This window comes from Camelus bactrianus, chromosome 34 (assembly GCF_048773025.1).
Source record: "Camelus bactrianus isolate YW-2024 breed Bactrian camel chromosome 34, ASM4877302v1, whole genome shotgun sequence".
Lineage (NCBI taxonomy): Eukaryota > Metazoa > Chordata > Mammalia > Artiodactyla > Camelidae > Camelus > Camelus bactrianus.
Genome location: NC_133572.1, coordinates 6,428,255 through 6,444,718, shown reverse-complemented (window position 1 = coordinate 6,444,718; position 16,464 = coordinate 6,428,255). Strand labels below are relative to the sequence as shown.

The following is a 16,464-nucleotide window of genomic DNA, read 5'->3' as shown; positions in this document are numbered from 1 at the left end:
AGATCCTGGTGTTTGTAGACCTCTCCCTGCCGCCCTGCCGTTGCCGTGTTTTCCCTGGCAGCCCCTCCAGTGGGTGTGTAAATCCGAAGGTCTTCTTGAGGACGTATCAACCTCTTACATCAGAGTAATTCATCCCTCCTTACTTTGTGATGACTTGGCTTATGAGACATGGTGTATCCCATGAATTTCAATCTCTCTCTGGTCAAAATTCCTGGGAGATGTTATACATACACACACATCCTGTCAAAATTCCTGGGGAAAAGTCAAGTTTTGTATGTATCTTAGATAACCTTTCTTTCTTCATTGATTATTTATATGGTTTCCAAAACTGCCTTCACATAAGAGTTACATGGATAGTCTCCTTAAAAATACAAATTCCTGGGCCATGTCTCTGATCTACTGGCTCAGAATGACTGGGGAATCTGTTAGTGCCACAAACTCCACAGGTGATTCTTATTAACTCAGCCCAGGTATTCAGCTGTGTTTGGATGGATAATCTCAATACCAATTTCCTGAGCAAATACGTCCAGCAGTGCTGGAATTATTTTCAAATTGGATGGCTCTTTCTTTTTTTTTTTTCCTTTGTTATTATTTATTGTTTTCTAGCTTTATTGAGATATAATTGACATATAACATGATATAAGTTTAACTTGTACAACATAATAATTTGATATATGTATACACTGTGAAATAGTTTCTGCAATAAGTTAACATCCATCAACTCACTGTATGGCTCTTTCTGCAATGTTAGCAAAATGAGTTTGATTTGGGCAGGCCAAATTAGGTTAAGGTAGGTCAAAATTGGAATGGAAGTAATTACATATGTAGGCTATTTCATTTTTGTGACCTTGGCCAACATCTCTTTAGTGAGGAGATTGGGACGGTCATGATGGGCAGGTGATTTGATCTGTCAACTCAAGGCTGCGAATATCAAAGAACCAAGGGAACATGACACCACCAAAGGAACAAAGTAAAGCATCAGTAACCAACTCTAAAGAAACAGAGCTTCCAAACCACCCGACAAAGAAGCCGGAAGGGACAGGGGATACTTTTTAACCATACTGTATTTGGTGAAGAAAGTATCTCATGCAGAAGTTGGTTTTTGGAAAATGTTTGATTGACAGAACCTATTCTGTTCATTGATCCTGTTCAGGTGAGCTGTCATCATCTTTGCAGACCCTCCCTTTAATCATCTTCCCATAAATTTGTCAACTGCAGTCTGGGTTTCCTGCTCCGTTACCAGCTCTTGTGGATTTTTTACTCCTGGGCCTCTCTGCTCCAGCAAGCTGTTATTCTCCATTTCTTCTTGTCTGTCTCTTCAATTTATGGGGCAGTGGTTTGCCCTGTAAGTTTAGTTCTCTGATGAATCTAAGAAGGGTTGTAGCTTTAGTTTTTTTTTTTTTTTCTCTTGTGTGGATGGGAGTGATAATTTCCAGCCTCCTTACATGCCAGACTAAAAGCCACAGGTGCATTATTTATTATATAATCTTAGGCGTAATAGTTTCTGCAATTAGAACATGCTTATTTATTAAATGGATGGATAATGAATAAGTGAGTACAGTGAGAGTTTAGTAAAAAGGAAGCAACTAGAGTCACGATGTGACGGATGTTTTTATTCCCTTAGAAATATAAAATGGATCAAGAAAATAATTATTTTAGTTTTTTTTTTTTAATAAAGAGGATTTCCTAGGAAATAGATTCTGAAACTCTAAGACTTCTGTGTAGAAGCTTTGATGATAAATGCTCTTGAGGGTGAGGGAAGCAACACTGGACAAAGGTAGTTGTTCATCCATACAGTGCAGTTGCAACAGAGGCCTCAGCCAATCCTGTGGGGAGCTCCGGAGCTAGGCTGGTCCTTCAAAGTTGCACTTCTTGAAGCCAGAAGGCTGAGCTTTATACCCCAGTTTGTCACCTTGCCGAGCCATTTCAGTAGGCTGTCCCTGCGAGGGGTGACTCCCTTGGACAGAGAGCAATTCCGAGAACAAGAGTCAGCTGAGAGAAGTCAGTAGCCAACATTCTCAGTCGCTTTGGAGGTGACCACATCAGTCTTGAAGGGAGTGTCTGGGCAGCAAGCCAGACTATCCGCTGCAATCTACTCTTGTGCTGCTTGGATCTGCTTGGTTAATGTAAAAATGTTCCTTGATCACCCCCTCCAGTATTCTATTCAGTTTCTTTTCTTGGTGAAACTCACCAAAGCAAGTTTAGTGGGACAAACTACGCTCCTCATCATTGCAACTGGTCTTGAAGTTGCACTAATTTCCATCACCTCCCTCCTCCACTACTCACTGTAGATTCCACTCACCCTTGGCTACATCCTCAGCTAGACTATTTTACCTAGTAGGGTGACCAAGGTACCCATCACTAAGGAGTCTAAGCCCCTGGTTACAATAACGCATTTCTACTAAACTTATCTATTCCATCACTAAGGAGTCTAAGCCCCTGGTTACAATAACGCATTTCTACTAAACTTATCTATTAGCTGTCGACATTTAGCAGGGGACCATCAAGAGACATCCTAATGGGCCACCTTGGTGCCAAACACGCGCTTCACTTTCCCTCTTATGCAACAACAGCCCTACATTCTCCTGATAATCAGGTTTAATTAACCCTGTCAAGATTGTGACCCTTTTTTTTTTTCCCCTGCTGGGCTCCTGGCATAAGAAGCCCAGAGTAGCAGCCGTAGCTTAAAATTTAGTGAGCTTCTCACTGTGATGCTGGAGGAAACCAGGGCTGCTAGACCAGCAGATCCTAAAATTGTGATGACATAGTACAGATTCCCCAAATCAACGGTAATATGGCAAACAGGGCCACTCACATGTCCATCTTGGTTCCCAGACCTGTATATTCTACTTACTGGGACACAGAACCACATGACCATTGCTGATTTAGAGTGCATTCTGTTAGTCAGATAATTGTGCACTTCAAATAATAATCTCTGGAGACTCTCCAAAACTATTGAGAAAGGAAATTTTTTTTTTCTGAGTAAATATAACATTAATAGTCATAAAAGCAATAATTATATTTTTAACCAGTTGTGATGGTTAATTTTAAGTATCAAATTGATTGCACCATGGGGTGCCCAGACATTTTGTCAGACATTATTCTGGGTGTGTCTGAATGAGATTGTTTTAATCGGTACAATGTGTAAAGCAATCTTGCCTACCTTAATGTGGGCAGGCCCCAACCAAGTTGAAGATCTGAATGTTTTTTTTTAAAGGCTAAGTGAAAGCAACTTCTCCTGCCTGACTGCTGGGCTGGAACTTCAGCCATTTCTTACCCTTGAACAGGAGCTCCCCCGTCACCTCTCCTAGGTCTCCAGCTTGCAGCTGCGTAGCTTGGGACTTTTCAGCCCCCATCGTCACGTGAACCAATTCCTGGTATTAAATCTATATGTCTTAGATTTGAGCCAGTTTACAGACCTAGAATGAAACAGAAGCTGAGTCCCCATAAGGAAGGAGTCTGATACACTGTCAAAAATTTAGACTTTTCATCTTTCTTCTAGCCTTCCCCCAAAAGTTCTTACAGCTTTTTACTAGGGTAACAGTGCATTTCAGGAAAGAAATGATCAGGCCTTTGGGAAAATACTAGACCCTGGCTCTGAGGCCATACTAATTCCAAGAGACCCAAAGCATCACTGTGGCCCCCTATGCAGAGGAGGGGCTTATGGAGGTCCAGGGACCAATGGAGTTTTAGCTTAGGTCCACCTCACAGTGGGCCCAGTGTGTCCCCAAACCCATCCTGTGGTTATTTTCCATTTCTAGAATGTGCAATTGGCATGGAATACTCAGTAGTTGGCAGAATCCCCCCCTCCCCAAACACACTTATAGGACATTTAGTCCTGTCCAAAACATCCATAAGATATGTGGTCCATGAGACATTTGATCCACACCAAAAGGTTCTTGATAGCCGGTTGTACTTCGTCCTGTCTAAAACCATTTGGCGTGGATCAAATATGCTCATGGCTGTTTCATATAGGACCAAATTTCAAGGACCTTTTGGCATGGACCAAATGTCTTTTGGATGTTTTGAACAGGACCAAATGTCTGCTAACCCCCCTGACCTGCAAAGCTATTGCTGGGGCCTTTGATATACTGACCTTATCCTTCGGTATGCATGCTCCATGGCTCAGTTCCTGGGCCCCAGATTTCTTAATTTGTTTCTTGTTACTAGGGAAACTAGGTTCCCTTGGTCCTTTTAGAATATCCTGTACCCGTGTAAAGGGAGACAGGGTGTGGCTTACACGCTCCCTATCTCTGGGCATGTGTGATCTCCTGGCTAATGCAAATGTCTCTGTCAGGACCTTTGCCATGATACATGCTGGACATCCACACCAGGCCATCGCTGTAGACTAGTGGGTGTTTGAGGACTGGGTCCTTTCTGTCACTTCTCTCAAAAGTTTGAGAGAAAGTTTGTCCCTGATAAACTCTATATTGTATCTGAACCATGCGGCACTGGTGATTTGTGCCCCCTTGCATGACACTGATAATATCCAAACACAATTTTAAAAACTGCTTTCTGTGGCCTGTAGACACAGAGAAATGAGAAAAGAAAGAGTTAAGAGGAAGAAAGACGTTCCTTTTTGCAACTGCATTCTGTTCGTTTCTGGCAAACAGCTCATTTCCGGACTGTGGGTTATTGGCACTGTTTAAAAACAGAAGTTTAAGGTTATAAATTTAAGCTTTGGTTTATAAAGAGAAGTTAAAATCACAACTCCTGTTTAACATCCAACTCTGTTAGTTTACCCTCATCTTTTTTTTTTTTTTCCAGTTTGTCAAGTTTTCTTTGCGTTGCCATCAATGTCTGAAGAGGTCACTTATGCAGATCTAAAATTCGAGGACTCCAGTAAGACTGAACATATCCAGGAGTTTCACAAATGTGGGATAAAAGGTAAGAGTTTGAACTAGCAATTTGACAATAATCTTTCAATTTGAAGTTTTAAATAAGCCTCTCTTTTTTCACCAAACCTACCACAAATATCCAGATCGAATGATTATAGAGGTTTCTTTTTTAAGGCAATGATAAGGTCATTGAACACGCCATCTTTTACAAATTTTTCTGTTTTTTAATATCACACTCAAGATAATTAGTATGGGAGAGTACTTTCGTATGACTGGATTGTGAAACATTTTTTTTCCCTCATGGAAGGAAGCCATGGAACAATGCACATATGTTGTGCAGGAAAGTCATGGTTTTGCATACTTTTTTAATAAGAAAATGCTTGTGTGTGTGTGTGTGTGTGTGTATGTGTGTGAATGTCTAAAAAAGAAACAAAGGCAGAGACACAAAGAGAAAGGCAGAGAGGATCTTTAGGGAATTATATTTGACTTTCTACCAAATTAAGCCCCAATTGTTTCCTATTTCTTTTGGAGATCTTTTCCCAATTTACTAAAACATAGACAAAGTTCAGTGGAGTGGAAGCCACATCAGGGACTATAGGGAGAAAAAAGATAAAGAAATATTGGAAGATACAACATTCAAAGCCACCCTGTACCTGGAAGCTTTGTATTTTTTCATTTAAATTTAATTTTGATATAAATGGACGACTTGTGTGTACTTTCAACTTACGTTTCAATAAAGTGCACTTTAATTTCCATCCTACTCATAATCCTGTATTTCTCTTATTGTCTGTAGCTCTGACCTCGTGGCTCGTGGCTTGTGGCTTTTTGGATGAAACTTGCCCCAGAATGTCCGTACTTAAAATCAGTGTGTATAAATTAAAAGTAGATAGGAGAACACAATAAGGTGGTAATACAATGAAATTAAGAGAGAAGAGTAATAGAAAAGTTCTCATGTATTCTTTAAATGACCCCTCTCCCCCGCCCAATGTAACTCTCTTTGAAGTTCTGACTTTACTGTGAACAGAATTTTTAATGCTAAATTTTGGATCCACTAACCAAGCTTGGATCCATTCATCAGTACTGTAAACCTGAAGAAAGGATAACAGTTTAATTCTGTGGCTTCTTCCTTTAACATGGATCTTTTTTTTTTTTTTAAAGAGTGAGAGGTTAAGGATTTTGCAAAAGTTTCGATCTTAATTTCTTTATTTGTGTTTCTTCTTTTTTATGGTTGGTGTAAGAGGATCAATCATGAATTTAACAAATCATGAATGAGTGAATGAATGAATGAATGAATGAATAAATAAATAAATAAAATTAATTTATTTTAATAAATAAAAATAAACTTAATTGCCCTTTACATATCCCTTCTCATTTCCTGTCCTACTAAACCTTCTTATTCAGAAATTCTTCGACTCTGCAGTCAATGTCTGGTTGACTTTCTCAATTTTGTCTAATTTCCTCATTATTCAGCTTAAATTCTATACTGTGTAATATAAACTTTGTATTATTTAACATCTACCCTTACTCTCTTATGTATGTGTATATATATATATGTATATACCTCCTCCTTGTGTTTTTTTCCTTGAAAAAATTCAATTCTTATTAAACTTAAATACTACCTGCTCTGTGTCCCACCCAAGTAGCTGAACGTCGTCGATAAAACATACACAAACGTGTGAGCCCAGTTTACTCTCATCTGATGGGCTTTGCTCCTATTTATTTCATTCCACTCCTTTACTTTCTGCTACCAGCGTCTCCATCCTGTCGCATCCTCGCTCATCCTCTCCGCCTTACTGCTAGATGATATTTACAAGGTGCTTATTTCCTCTTATCATAAGACAGACTTTCTCATTTGGCTCTAAATTTCAACCCAAGTGTCCTTCTCCAAGACATTTCCTTTACAATTTTCTCCTTTCTCTCCTACTTCACTATTCTCTCTCCCCTCCTCTGGCCGATTATCCCTCCCCAGTGCACCAGCATGCTCTGCTACTCCTATTTTATCAGAACACATCCCTGCTTGACCACTGAAATCTCTCCATTTATTCTTCCATTTCTTTGTTTATTTTCATAACCCAACTTTTTTTTTCTTACTGAAGTATAGTCAGTGTACAATGTTACATCAATTTCCAGTGTACAGCATGTTTCAGTCACACATGTACAAACTTATATTCCTTTTCATATTATTTTTCATTATAGGTTACTGTAAGATACTGCATATAGTTCCCTGTGCTATACAGTAGGTCCTTGTTGTTTATCTATTTTATACATAGAAGTGTGTATCTGTTGCTTCTTTTTTCAACCCCATTTTTACCTCTTTGTTTCTGGAATCTGCCTATCAATTAACAGCCTTTTCTTTGAGAACCAATTTGCATGTAAAACAATTAGTATCTAGTTGTATCTAGTATCTAGTATCACTCTTGAGAAGGATGTCTTAGGCAAAAGTGAAAGTGCTCATTTCTCTTTTATTTATTTCCTTAATTTTGTGCCTGAAACCAGCTACACTTTAAATGAAACGTGCAGGTGAAATACCGATGCAAGCTAAGGGTTTGAAGTAGGCTTCTAAATACCGCCTAGGGGGGCTTTCTCGCTCATCGCATATTAATTGACATCTATACTGCTATCCCAATGGGAGGAAATATCTGCAAAAGATGAGACTGACAAAGGCTTAGTTTCCAGAATATATAAGTAGCTCATACAACCTAATAATAAAAAACAAACAACCCAATCCAAAAATGTGCAAAAGACCAAAACAAGCAATTCTCCAATGAAGACATACAAATGGCCAATAGGCACATGAAAAAAAGCTCCATATGGCTAATTTTATCAGAGAAATGCAAATCAAAACTACAATGAGGTATCACTTCACACCAGTCAGAATGGCCATCATTCAAAAGTCCACAAACAATAAATGCTGGAGAGGCTGTGGAGAAAAGGGAGCCCTCCCACACTGTTGGTAGGAATGTACCAACCTACAATTGGTGCAACCATTATGGATAAAAGTATGGAGATTCTTCAAAAAACTAAAAATAGACTTACCATATGATCCAGCAATCCCACTGCTGGGCAAAAATCCAGGAGGAACCTTAATTCAAAAAGACACCTGCACCTCAATGTTCATAGCAGCACTATTTACAATAGCCAAGACATGGAAACAACCTAAATGTCCAATGACAGATGACTGGATAAAGAAGTTGTGGCATATTTATACAATGGAACACTACTCAGTCATACAAAATAATAAAATAATTTCATTTGCAGCAACATTGGTAGATCTGAAGATTGTCTTTATAAGTGAAGTAAGCCAGAAAGAGAAAGAAAAATACCATATGATAGCACTTATATGTGGAACCTAAAAAGGAAAGATAAACTTATTTACAAAACAGAAACAGGTTCACAGACACAGAAAACAAACTTATGGCTACCAGAGGGGGAGGGGGGTGGGAAGGGATAAATTGGGAGTTTGAGATTTGCAGATACTAACTACTATATATAAAATATATAAACAAGTTCATACTACAGCACAGGGAACTATATTCAATATCTTGTAGTAACTTATGGTGAAAAAGAATATGAAAATGAACATATGTATGTGCATGTATGACTGAAGCATTGTGCTGTACACTAGAAATTAATACAACATTGTAAACTGACTATACTTCAATAAAAAATATATACATATAAAGGTATTACAAAAATATCCGTGAGTTTCTAGCAAAACATTTCTTTACCAGGAACATGTGAGGAAGGAAGTAAAGGCAAAATAAATGAATGCATGATTCAAATTAAGACGTATACCATTTCAGGCATCTTTGCTAATTTTGCTTTCCGCAGAGCCTCCTGCTCCTTCCCACATATGGCGTCGAAGAGCCTTGGCTCTGATTCTTCTCTGCCTTCTGCTGCTGATTGGACTGGGAGTCTTAGGAGGCATATGTATGTATTATTATTATTGTGTTTATTGACAGGGAAAACACCTAGAATTGCATGAGTTGTACTCCCTGAACTGAAGCATTGGAATGATAGGTGATAACACCCACAAAGTGAATTTAGATAAGTACTTTCAACATGGTACTTAGTCTCTTTCCCTGACTCCTGTAAGATAACTGCTTCTCTAGACCTTCAATATTCTTAATACAATTCAGCCAAAAATGGGTGGTGGTTGTATTGAAGGATTACAATTTTTCATCATCATCTCTCTCTCTCTCTCTTTTTTAATCTGGAGTTTATATAACTTCGAAGACAGACATGGGGGAATTGAATAAACTACAAGAGTTCAAAGAAGAACTTCAGAGAAATGTTTCTCTACAACTAAAGCATAACATGGATAGTTTTGAGAAGGTCAGGAACCTCTCGATCACACTGCAAGAAACAGCCACCAAATTATGCCATGAGCTACATAGAAAAAACCCAGGTAATTCTATATTTCTCTCTGAGTTATTTATTACACCATGAACTAAACCTAGGAGTCACTTGAGAATCATTTCATCACTAGCCTTTCTCTAGGAAGCCATTATATGGAGCAAAGAATTAAATGTGATTGACAGAAGCTTTGTTGACATTTCTGTCTAGTTAGAAGATAAACAGAAAAAAAACCCAATGATAATATAGGCTCCCAAATTATCAGGAGATGACAGTTACTTACTAAAACATTAGACAGTAAACAGTTTCTCTAATCTGACATTTACCTCGGCTATTTGGGCACTGAGGTCAACAGAGTATAGGCACCTCTTTATATCCTTTATGATGGACAGCGATGGAAGATGGGTCCCCTCTTTATGGGTGACCGCGGTGCCAAATTTCAGTCAGTGTTGGATAAGAGTCAATAAAAAAAAAAAAAAATCAAGTCAAGTCTTACTCTTGGAAGTGGGAGGAATTGGTCTTTTAGTATCTCTAAGAGTTTCTATAGTTATTATAACTAAACCTTGTTCTTTGTCGTCTTGAGAAGTGTCCCAAATCTTCAACAAGGCAGAGTGCCAGGAGCGCTCTAGTGGGAAGGGGCAGGATTGACGTAGGTTTGTAAGGTTGATTCTCATCACACAACGTTTCTTGTAGTTAACTTTTATTGCCATGTAGAAATACACACAATGACAAGGGAAAGAAGGAGGTTAATTCATCGTTATCCAGGGCTCCTGAGGTAGGAAAATACATCGGAATCCGAGTGTGTAGTTTCAAACGTATTCCAACCATGTTTTGCGGTGGTGCATGCAAGCCTGGAACTCAGGATGTATTATTGTCTCCACCTTTGATGTTAGAGGGAAAAAGGCAAGTGAATGTGGTTAATTTAACACAGAGAACAATGGGGATACTAAGAATTGGGGCGATGATCCACATAAACATAAAACTATGTTCTTCTTCCAGAGCACAAATGTAAACCTTGCCCGAAGGAATGGATGTGGCATGACGACAGCTGTTATTTACGGGTTGAAAGTTATGAAACATGGCAGAAGAGTGACGCGATATGCTCCAATCACAATGCCAGCCTGCTGAGGATTAAAAACAAAAGTGTACTGGTGAGACCCCACAGATCTCTGCCTGTGAGGAAGGAAGTCACTCTCCCCATCACAGAACAGAGAGGAGTGAGGCAGGTTGGGGGAAATTTGTACTAGTCCAGACGTGATTCTGGCTTATTCTAGTAGTGGTATGAGGTGACTGAGAGTTCGTATATTTATCTCAGAGGACCAGAGCCAGAGTTGGTCATACAAAACCTTAGCTTAGGACCTTAGCATCAGTGAAATTTTACAGGCTGATGGGCAGATGGATACGTATGGGCACAATGAATCTCTAGGTCTGTCAGCATTTCCAAACTGGAATTTTAGGGTCAACTCTCAGAACACAGTTTCTGAGCATTTATATAAAAACAGAAGATCTGGAAATTATTCCTGAGTATTACCAATTCCATAAAATCTACACAGGAGGAAGTTCTTTGTTTCTGCCAATTTTGTATTTTTTAACCGTATACATATACTAGAATAACAAGATAGTTTTGATAAAATATGTATAAAAAGTAGAGGGGGCGGCTAGGGCTGAGTGATAGAGCACATGCTTAGCAATGAACCCAGCACAAAGTCCTGGGTTCAATCCCCAGTACCTCCATCTAAATAAATAAATAAACCTAATTACCTCCCCCAAAACAAAAACATTCATTCATTAATTTTTTAAAAAATAGAATTAAGTTGGGGCGGCAAAGACAAGTGCCAAGCAGATACATTGCACTGAGTTCCCAGCTTCCAGGAAAAGTGAATTCTCTGGACGACATATTTATACATTTATTTATTTATTTTCTAATATCTAAATAGTATCTCTATATTTTACTTATTAATTAGCATTTCTAGCTTTTCAGACAGTAATCACATATTTATTTTAAGCAAAAATATATTTTCCCAAAAGCCTCAGCTTCTCTGCCGTAGTAATCTTCGTCCTCCTTTTTAGAAGAGGAAAAATCAATCCACAGTCTCTTCCTTATCTGATTATTTTCAAATAACCCATCTATAGTTACTTCGTCAACAAATTACTGAAATTTGAGGAAAAAAACTGTTACTTTGGTAATAAAATTCTGGACTGGTTTTGAATTCTGTTCTATACCCATTCATCTGACTTTGCCACATTTTCCTCCTATTCCTATGTTTCTCTTAACTTGTGTTTTCTAGTGAGTAACCACTTCTTTTACCCCCAAACTGAATATTTACTGCTTAACATTTGAAATCTGAAATTATGCACTTCATTGACCTTAAGACAAGGTTATGCATGGATTGGTAAATCCTTCTCCATGTGAGACAGTAACTGAGTATAAACGTTGAAGGAAATCTTACAGTAAGGGACACTTCGTCTCAATTTCTTTTGATGGCATAGAAAAGCAGTGGTAGCGTGTCAAAGATGTCACCTTAGGGCAGTAATTTGTAGGAAATTACATTGTGAGGTTCTGTACAGAAATGGGAGCCAATGATTTTAGCAAACCATCTCTATCGCCCATAGGAATTTATAAAATCCAAGAGGTTATATAGATATTGGCTGGGATTGTCTCCCAGAAAAGGGAACCCAAACACCAAGCAATTGGATACAGCAATTATCTCCTCTGACTGGTAAGTCTGAATTCTTGTTGCATTTTTATAGGAGGTTTGAGTAAAGCTGTTTTCCTCGGGAAGAGTGCAGAGTAGAACTTCAGCCAAAATTGCATCCTCAAAGAACTCTTTTCCATCAGGCTTCTGTAATGTGTTTACAGTGCAAAAAGTTGCTGCAAATATCTTCTCATTTTCTGGACAAGTCACTAAAGAACTTATAGTAGCCAAATAAAGGAGAACTTCTGTAATAATGCTCTTATGTAAGAAAATTACAGAAGATGACGAAATTCACTAGCTTTGAACATGTACTTAAAATTGTGTGAAATGCTGGAATTATAGAGAGGAATGAAAGCTTGATTCGTCCTTTAGTTACTTAATCTTTAATTGTATGCACAGGCTAGTTAATTCTACAGATTAAAAAAATATTAAGTGATAAACGTTTCAGCAAGAAGACAGAATAGCTAAAAATAAATTTGAGCCTTTAAATTTGTTATAACTGACACTTGAAGTGGCCATTTTTGAACAAAAAATTTAGAGATTGACTAGATTGACTGGAAGAGCATTTCTGGTGAAGAGAATAAAATGAACATGGATATGATACATTGCACATATAGGATATATGCAATATTTTCTTGTGTAATATATTAAGAAATACAGCTATAAATATACCATTATAAATAGATTCATATGTTGTATTTGTTCTCGTAATGACGTGGGAAAGGCTTATATAAAAATAATGCCAAAATCGATTTGTGTTTTATAATTACTTAAACTTGGGAAGTGGACAGGATTAGACTAAAGAAAGAAACCAAAGCCTCAAACTGCTGCATAAAGTTACAAGCTCACAAGCTGATACACACTTGTGGGTCCAGGACACACCAAGCGGGAGTGAACTCGCGACAACTGTGTTGAGTGCTGTCATCCTGAATCTAAACCCTGAGATTCCCCCATACTCACATGTTGGGCAAGGCAGCAAATAGAAGCTTTGATTGTTTTTGTCTGTTTGTTTTGCCTTGTTTGCTTTTTCCATCAGCTAGAAATAATAGGTGAAGGAAAACGGGTCAGAAAGGCAAGGCAGCTGTACCTTTGGCGATCCGCAGCGCTAGGACGGGATGAGGGATAAGAAACGTACAGACGTACAGACGAAGGAGAGAAGGGCACATGGTCCAAAGCTCTCATTCGGAGTGAGGGACTAGAGGTAAAGGTAGTGTGAGCGTCAGGGGGCAGTATAGATGGAATCTTGTTTTAAAAAGTAGAATTTCCATGTGCTTATCCGAGATTATTGCTAATGAGAAAGTAATACATAACGGGATGGAAGACACAGCAGATACTTCCAATTATCCAGAAATAATACAGAAATAAAACTTGTATAATAATATATGTATATAATATATAATCATATATAATGCATATGATTTCCTTTTTTATTCTCAATGTTATTTTTGGATTTGCTTCTGGAAATTGGCCATGATCAATAACACCTGTATTGTGTCACTTCAAATAGGAAATTTCACTTTTGAAAATTTAGTTGATGAACTTTTTATATATTCATGACCATGACTTACTGACCCAAGTATTGATGCTACATTTTCCCCCAAAGATAATTTATTTAGTTTGCAAGTTTGTCTTTAATGCGTAGTCCCTCATCAGTGATTGGGGGCTGGTGATTATTCAGGACTTCATAGTAAAATCTCTGAAAAATGGCTGGAGGGAAAAACATCACTTCAAGATGATGTTGAGCTTAAGGTATCCTAGATTAGGTTAATTCTTGGCGTTGGTGATTATGAAAAACATTTGAGAAGGACAGCCTTGCAGATTAACTACTACTCTAGGACCACTGGTCCAGTTTTCCCAGAAAGTCTAATGGAACTGCATTGTGCTAAATCATATTAGATGTTGGGGAAGGAAGGAGCTATGACCAGAAGTAAAGGATGACAAATATCCCAGATGTGTGAAAGCAGAACAGACAGAGAGAAATCAGGCGGTGTGTGACCTGGCTTATTTGTCAGTAAAAATAGGTTACTTGGACCCTCGATATTATAAATAATAATTAAACTTTATTTTAGAGAATGCAGACCCTAGGAGCAATGATATGCTGGGAAAGTCTTTTTTTTTTTTTTTTTCTGTGAATATGTTTCAAAGGTTGGGCTTGCCAAGGGTAATTCTTCATTTTGTCTTTCAGGTATACAAGAAATACAAATGGCTTAAATGATAAGTTAAATTGTGGTTACCTACATCACTCAAATGTTTATTACACATCCTGCACTGAAACACAAAGAATTATATGTGAGAAGTTGGCCAATTCAGTGAAGATTGAGAGTGTGCTAACGACTGAAGTGCCAGGTGGAAGGACGTAGTGAGTTGCAATTATTTTGCCCAGCTACTATCCTGAGATTAAAGGCAACTTTAGGGAGCATACATCTTGTGGACCACACAGACGACTGCAGTGAGATTACATTTCTGCCTCTCTCACAATTTATATTTTCAAACTTTCTCCTTTCTCCTCATTTGCTGAGTGAATAAAATCTAAACTCCTAACTAAAGTTACACCTTATTATCCAGCCCAGATACTGTTGAGCATAAATACAGTGTTTTGGGTGAGAATACAGAAAACTGAAGCTAATTTTTCCTGCTTTTCCAGAAATAAGGTAAATACCAACCTTACAGAAAATTGAAGAAATTATGCATCAATCATATTTCTATATGTTAGCAGTGAGCAATGCAAAATAAAATTTATAAAGCAATATCATTGATAATGGCATCCAAAACAAAATAGTAATAAATATAACAATAAAAATGTGGAAAACCTCTGCATGGGAATGTTATATGCAGTGTGATGCTTTTTGCCTCATCCAGAGTTACACCTCCTTCCGAGGGATCTCCACGTCCAGTGACTGGTAAACACAGTGCAGCAAGGACCAGGGGCTCGTTGTAAAATGCCTCAAAGAAAACAATAAGCCGTTTGCTGTCCAGTTAACTAATATTCACCCATTCCACAATGGAAGAGCCGCGACTCACTTTAACAGGAAGAGATGCATATTTTGGGAATGGAATTGTTTGTCCTGCCCACAGAGTTCAGCCAGAACCACTGTCCACAGGCTTAGTTAGAGAATAATTTGATCAGCTGGAAGGTGATCTTACATAACATCATGTCTGACCAAGGGACACACTTTCTAGCACAGAGGTAAGGGAGTGGACAACTGACCACGGGATCCACTGGTTATATACCACAAACTGAAGCCACACAAATCTGCAGGTCACACAGAGCAATGGGAAGGACTAAGGGCCTGTCAAAACACAGCTGCAGAAGCACCTCAGAGGGAATCCTTAGCGACAACATGACAGTATCTTCCAAGTTACAGTGTGTACTTTAACTCAGTAACCTTTACATGGTGCTGTGTCCTCAGTAGGTAGACGACAGGGATCTGGAAACCAAGGGGAGAAGCCAGAGTGACCCCACTTGGGAAACGGGGCTTCTGTCCGAGGAACTCGGGGTTCTGTGGATTTAGAGAATCTTGTCTGTAAAGGCCAGATCCTTCCACTAGGGGGCACGAGATCTCATTAAATGAATGTTATCTTGGGAGGAGTAATTGACTCTGATCAACAGGAGAGGGCGTAAGGTTGCTGGTACAGAAAAGGGACAGGAAGAAACACGTGCGGCAGCCAGTTGCCCTGCTTGAGTACCTCTGTATGATCCACGCCCCGCTTTGATGGTAAGTAGGCATCCTCGGCGGGCACAGCTTGAGAAAGGTCTGGCAGACGGGCTCAAGCCCCAGGCAGCTGACGGGCAGAGAGTGAGAGGAGTCTGAAGGAATCACAGAGGAGCGATCGGGGGCTAGAATTCATTCCGCACGTCTTCCTCTTACAAGCTTATTCCAAAAAGAGAGACGTACCTTCAACCCGGACTTGCTTCCCTTCCACGGACGTTAAGCTGTAGTGACTCTGTGATGTGATCCAAGAGCCCTCCCCCTTCGGGACTGAAGGGCTGGTTCTGCCAGTTGCAGGGCGAGCTGTCAACACGCAACTATCAAATGTGAGCCTTCGCCTCCGCCTCCGTCGAAGAGAGTTAATTCAACCGAGGTCACGCTCCCTTCCCAGGGCAGCTCATAGCCAGTGACTAGTGATGCGGGGCTGAGGAGGTCTGGCTGCCTAGCCCTCACTGGGGAAAACTCAGGTCTAGTGCAGCTTCTGAGCACCGTCTGGAGCTGACTTAGGCCTCCCTGAGAGCGCGTCCCAGCCCAGCTTCCCCTCTGCCCAGTCCTGCTCCCTTTGGTTCTCTCCACAGGTGGACATGCCAAGGGTGTTGCCCAGTAACCCTCCATCGTACTAACTGATTGCAGAATCTGCTTCTTTGGAAATTAAGCCTTAAAGAAAACCTTACTAAATGGAGAGAGAACTATATACTTAGATTAGAAAAGTTCATATTCTTGGGACGTCAAGTTTCCCAAATTTCCCTCTGGATTGAATACAATCCCTGAACTTTTTCAGATGGATGTTTTTAAGTGACAGGCTAATTCTAAAATTAACATGAAAGTGCACAAGATTTAGAATAGCCGAGAGAATACTGAAAA

General features: G+C 39.2%; 1 protein-coding gene across 2 annotated transcripts; it reads left to right on the top strand.

Annotated features, from left to right (window-relative positions):
• Positions 1-4,571: 4,571 nt before the first annotated feature.
• Positions 4,572-14,713, top strand: CLEC12A (C-type lectin domain family 12 member A). 2 transcript variants are annotated; one of them, XM_045510227.2, is made up of 7 exons: positions 4,572-4,664; positions 4,768-4,887; positions 8,670-8,768; positions 9,058-9,246; positions 10,194-10,345; positions 11,808-11,914; positions 14,076-14,713. In XM_045510227.2, exons 2-7 carry the CDS (start codon positions 4,797-4,799, stop codon positions 14,248-14,250), a joined length of 813 nt encoding a protein of 270 aa, XP_045366183.2. In that variant the 5' UTR covers positions 4,572-4,664; positions 4,768-4,796; the 3' UTR covers positions 14,251-14,713. The 2 variants fall into 2 exon arrangements, with proteins under 2 accessions (XP_045366183.2, XP_010944695.2); XM_010946393.3 differs by lacking the exon at positions 4,572-4,664 and having other exon boundaries at positions 4,680-4,887.
• The last annotated feature ends 1,751 nt before the right edge of the window (positions 14,714-16,464 follow it).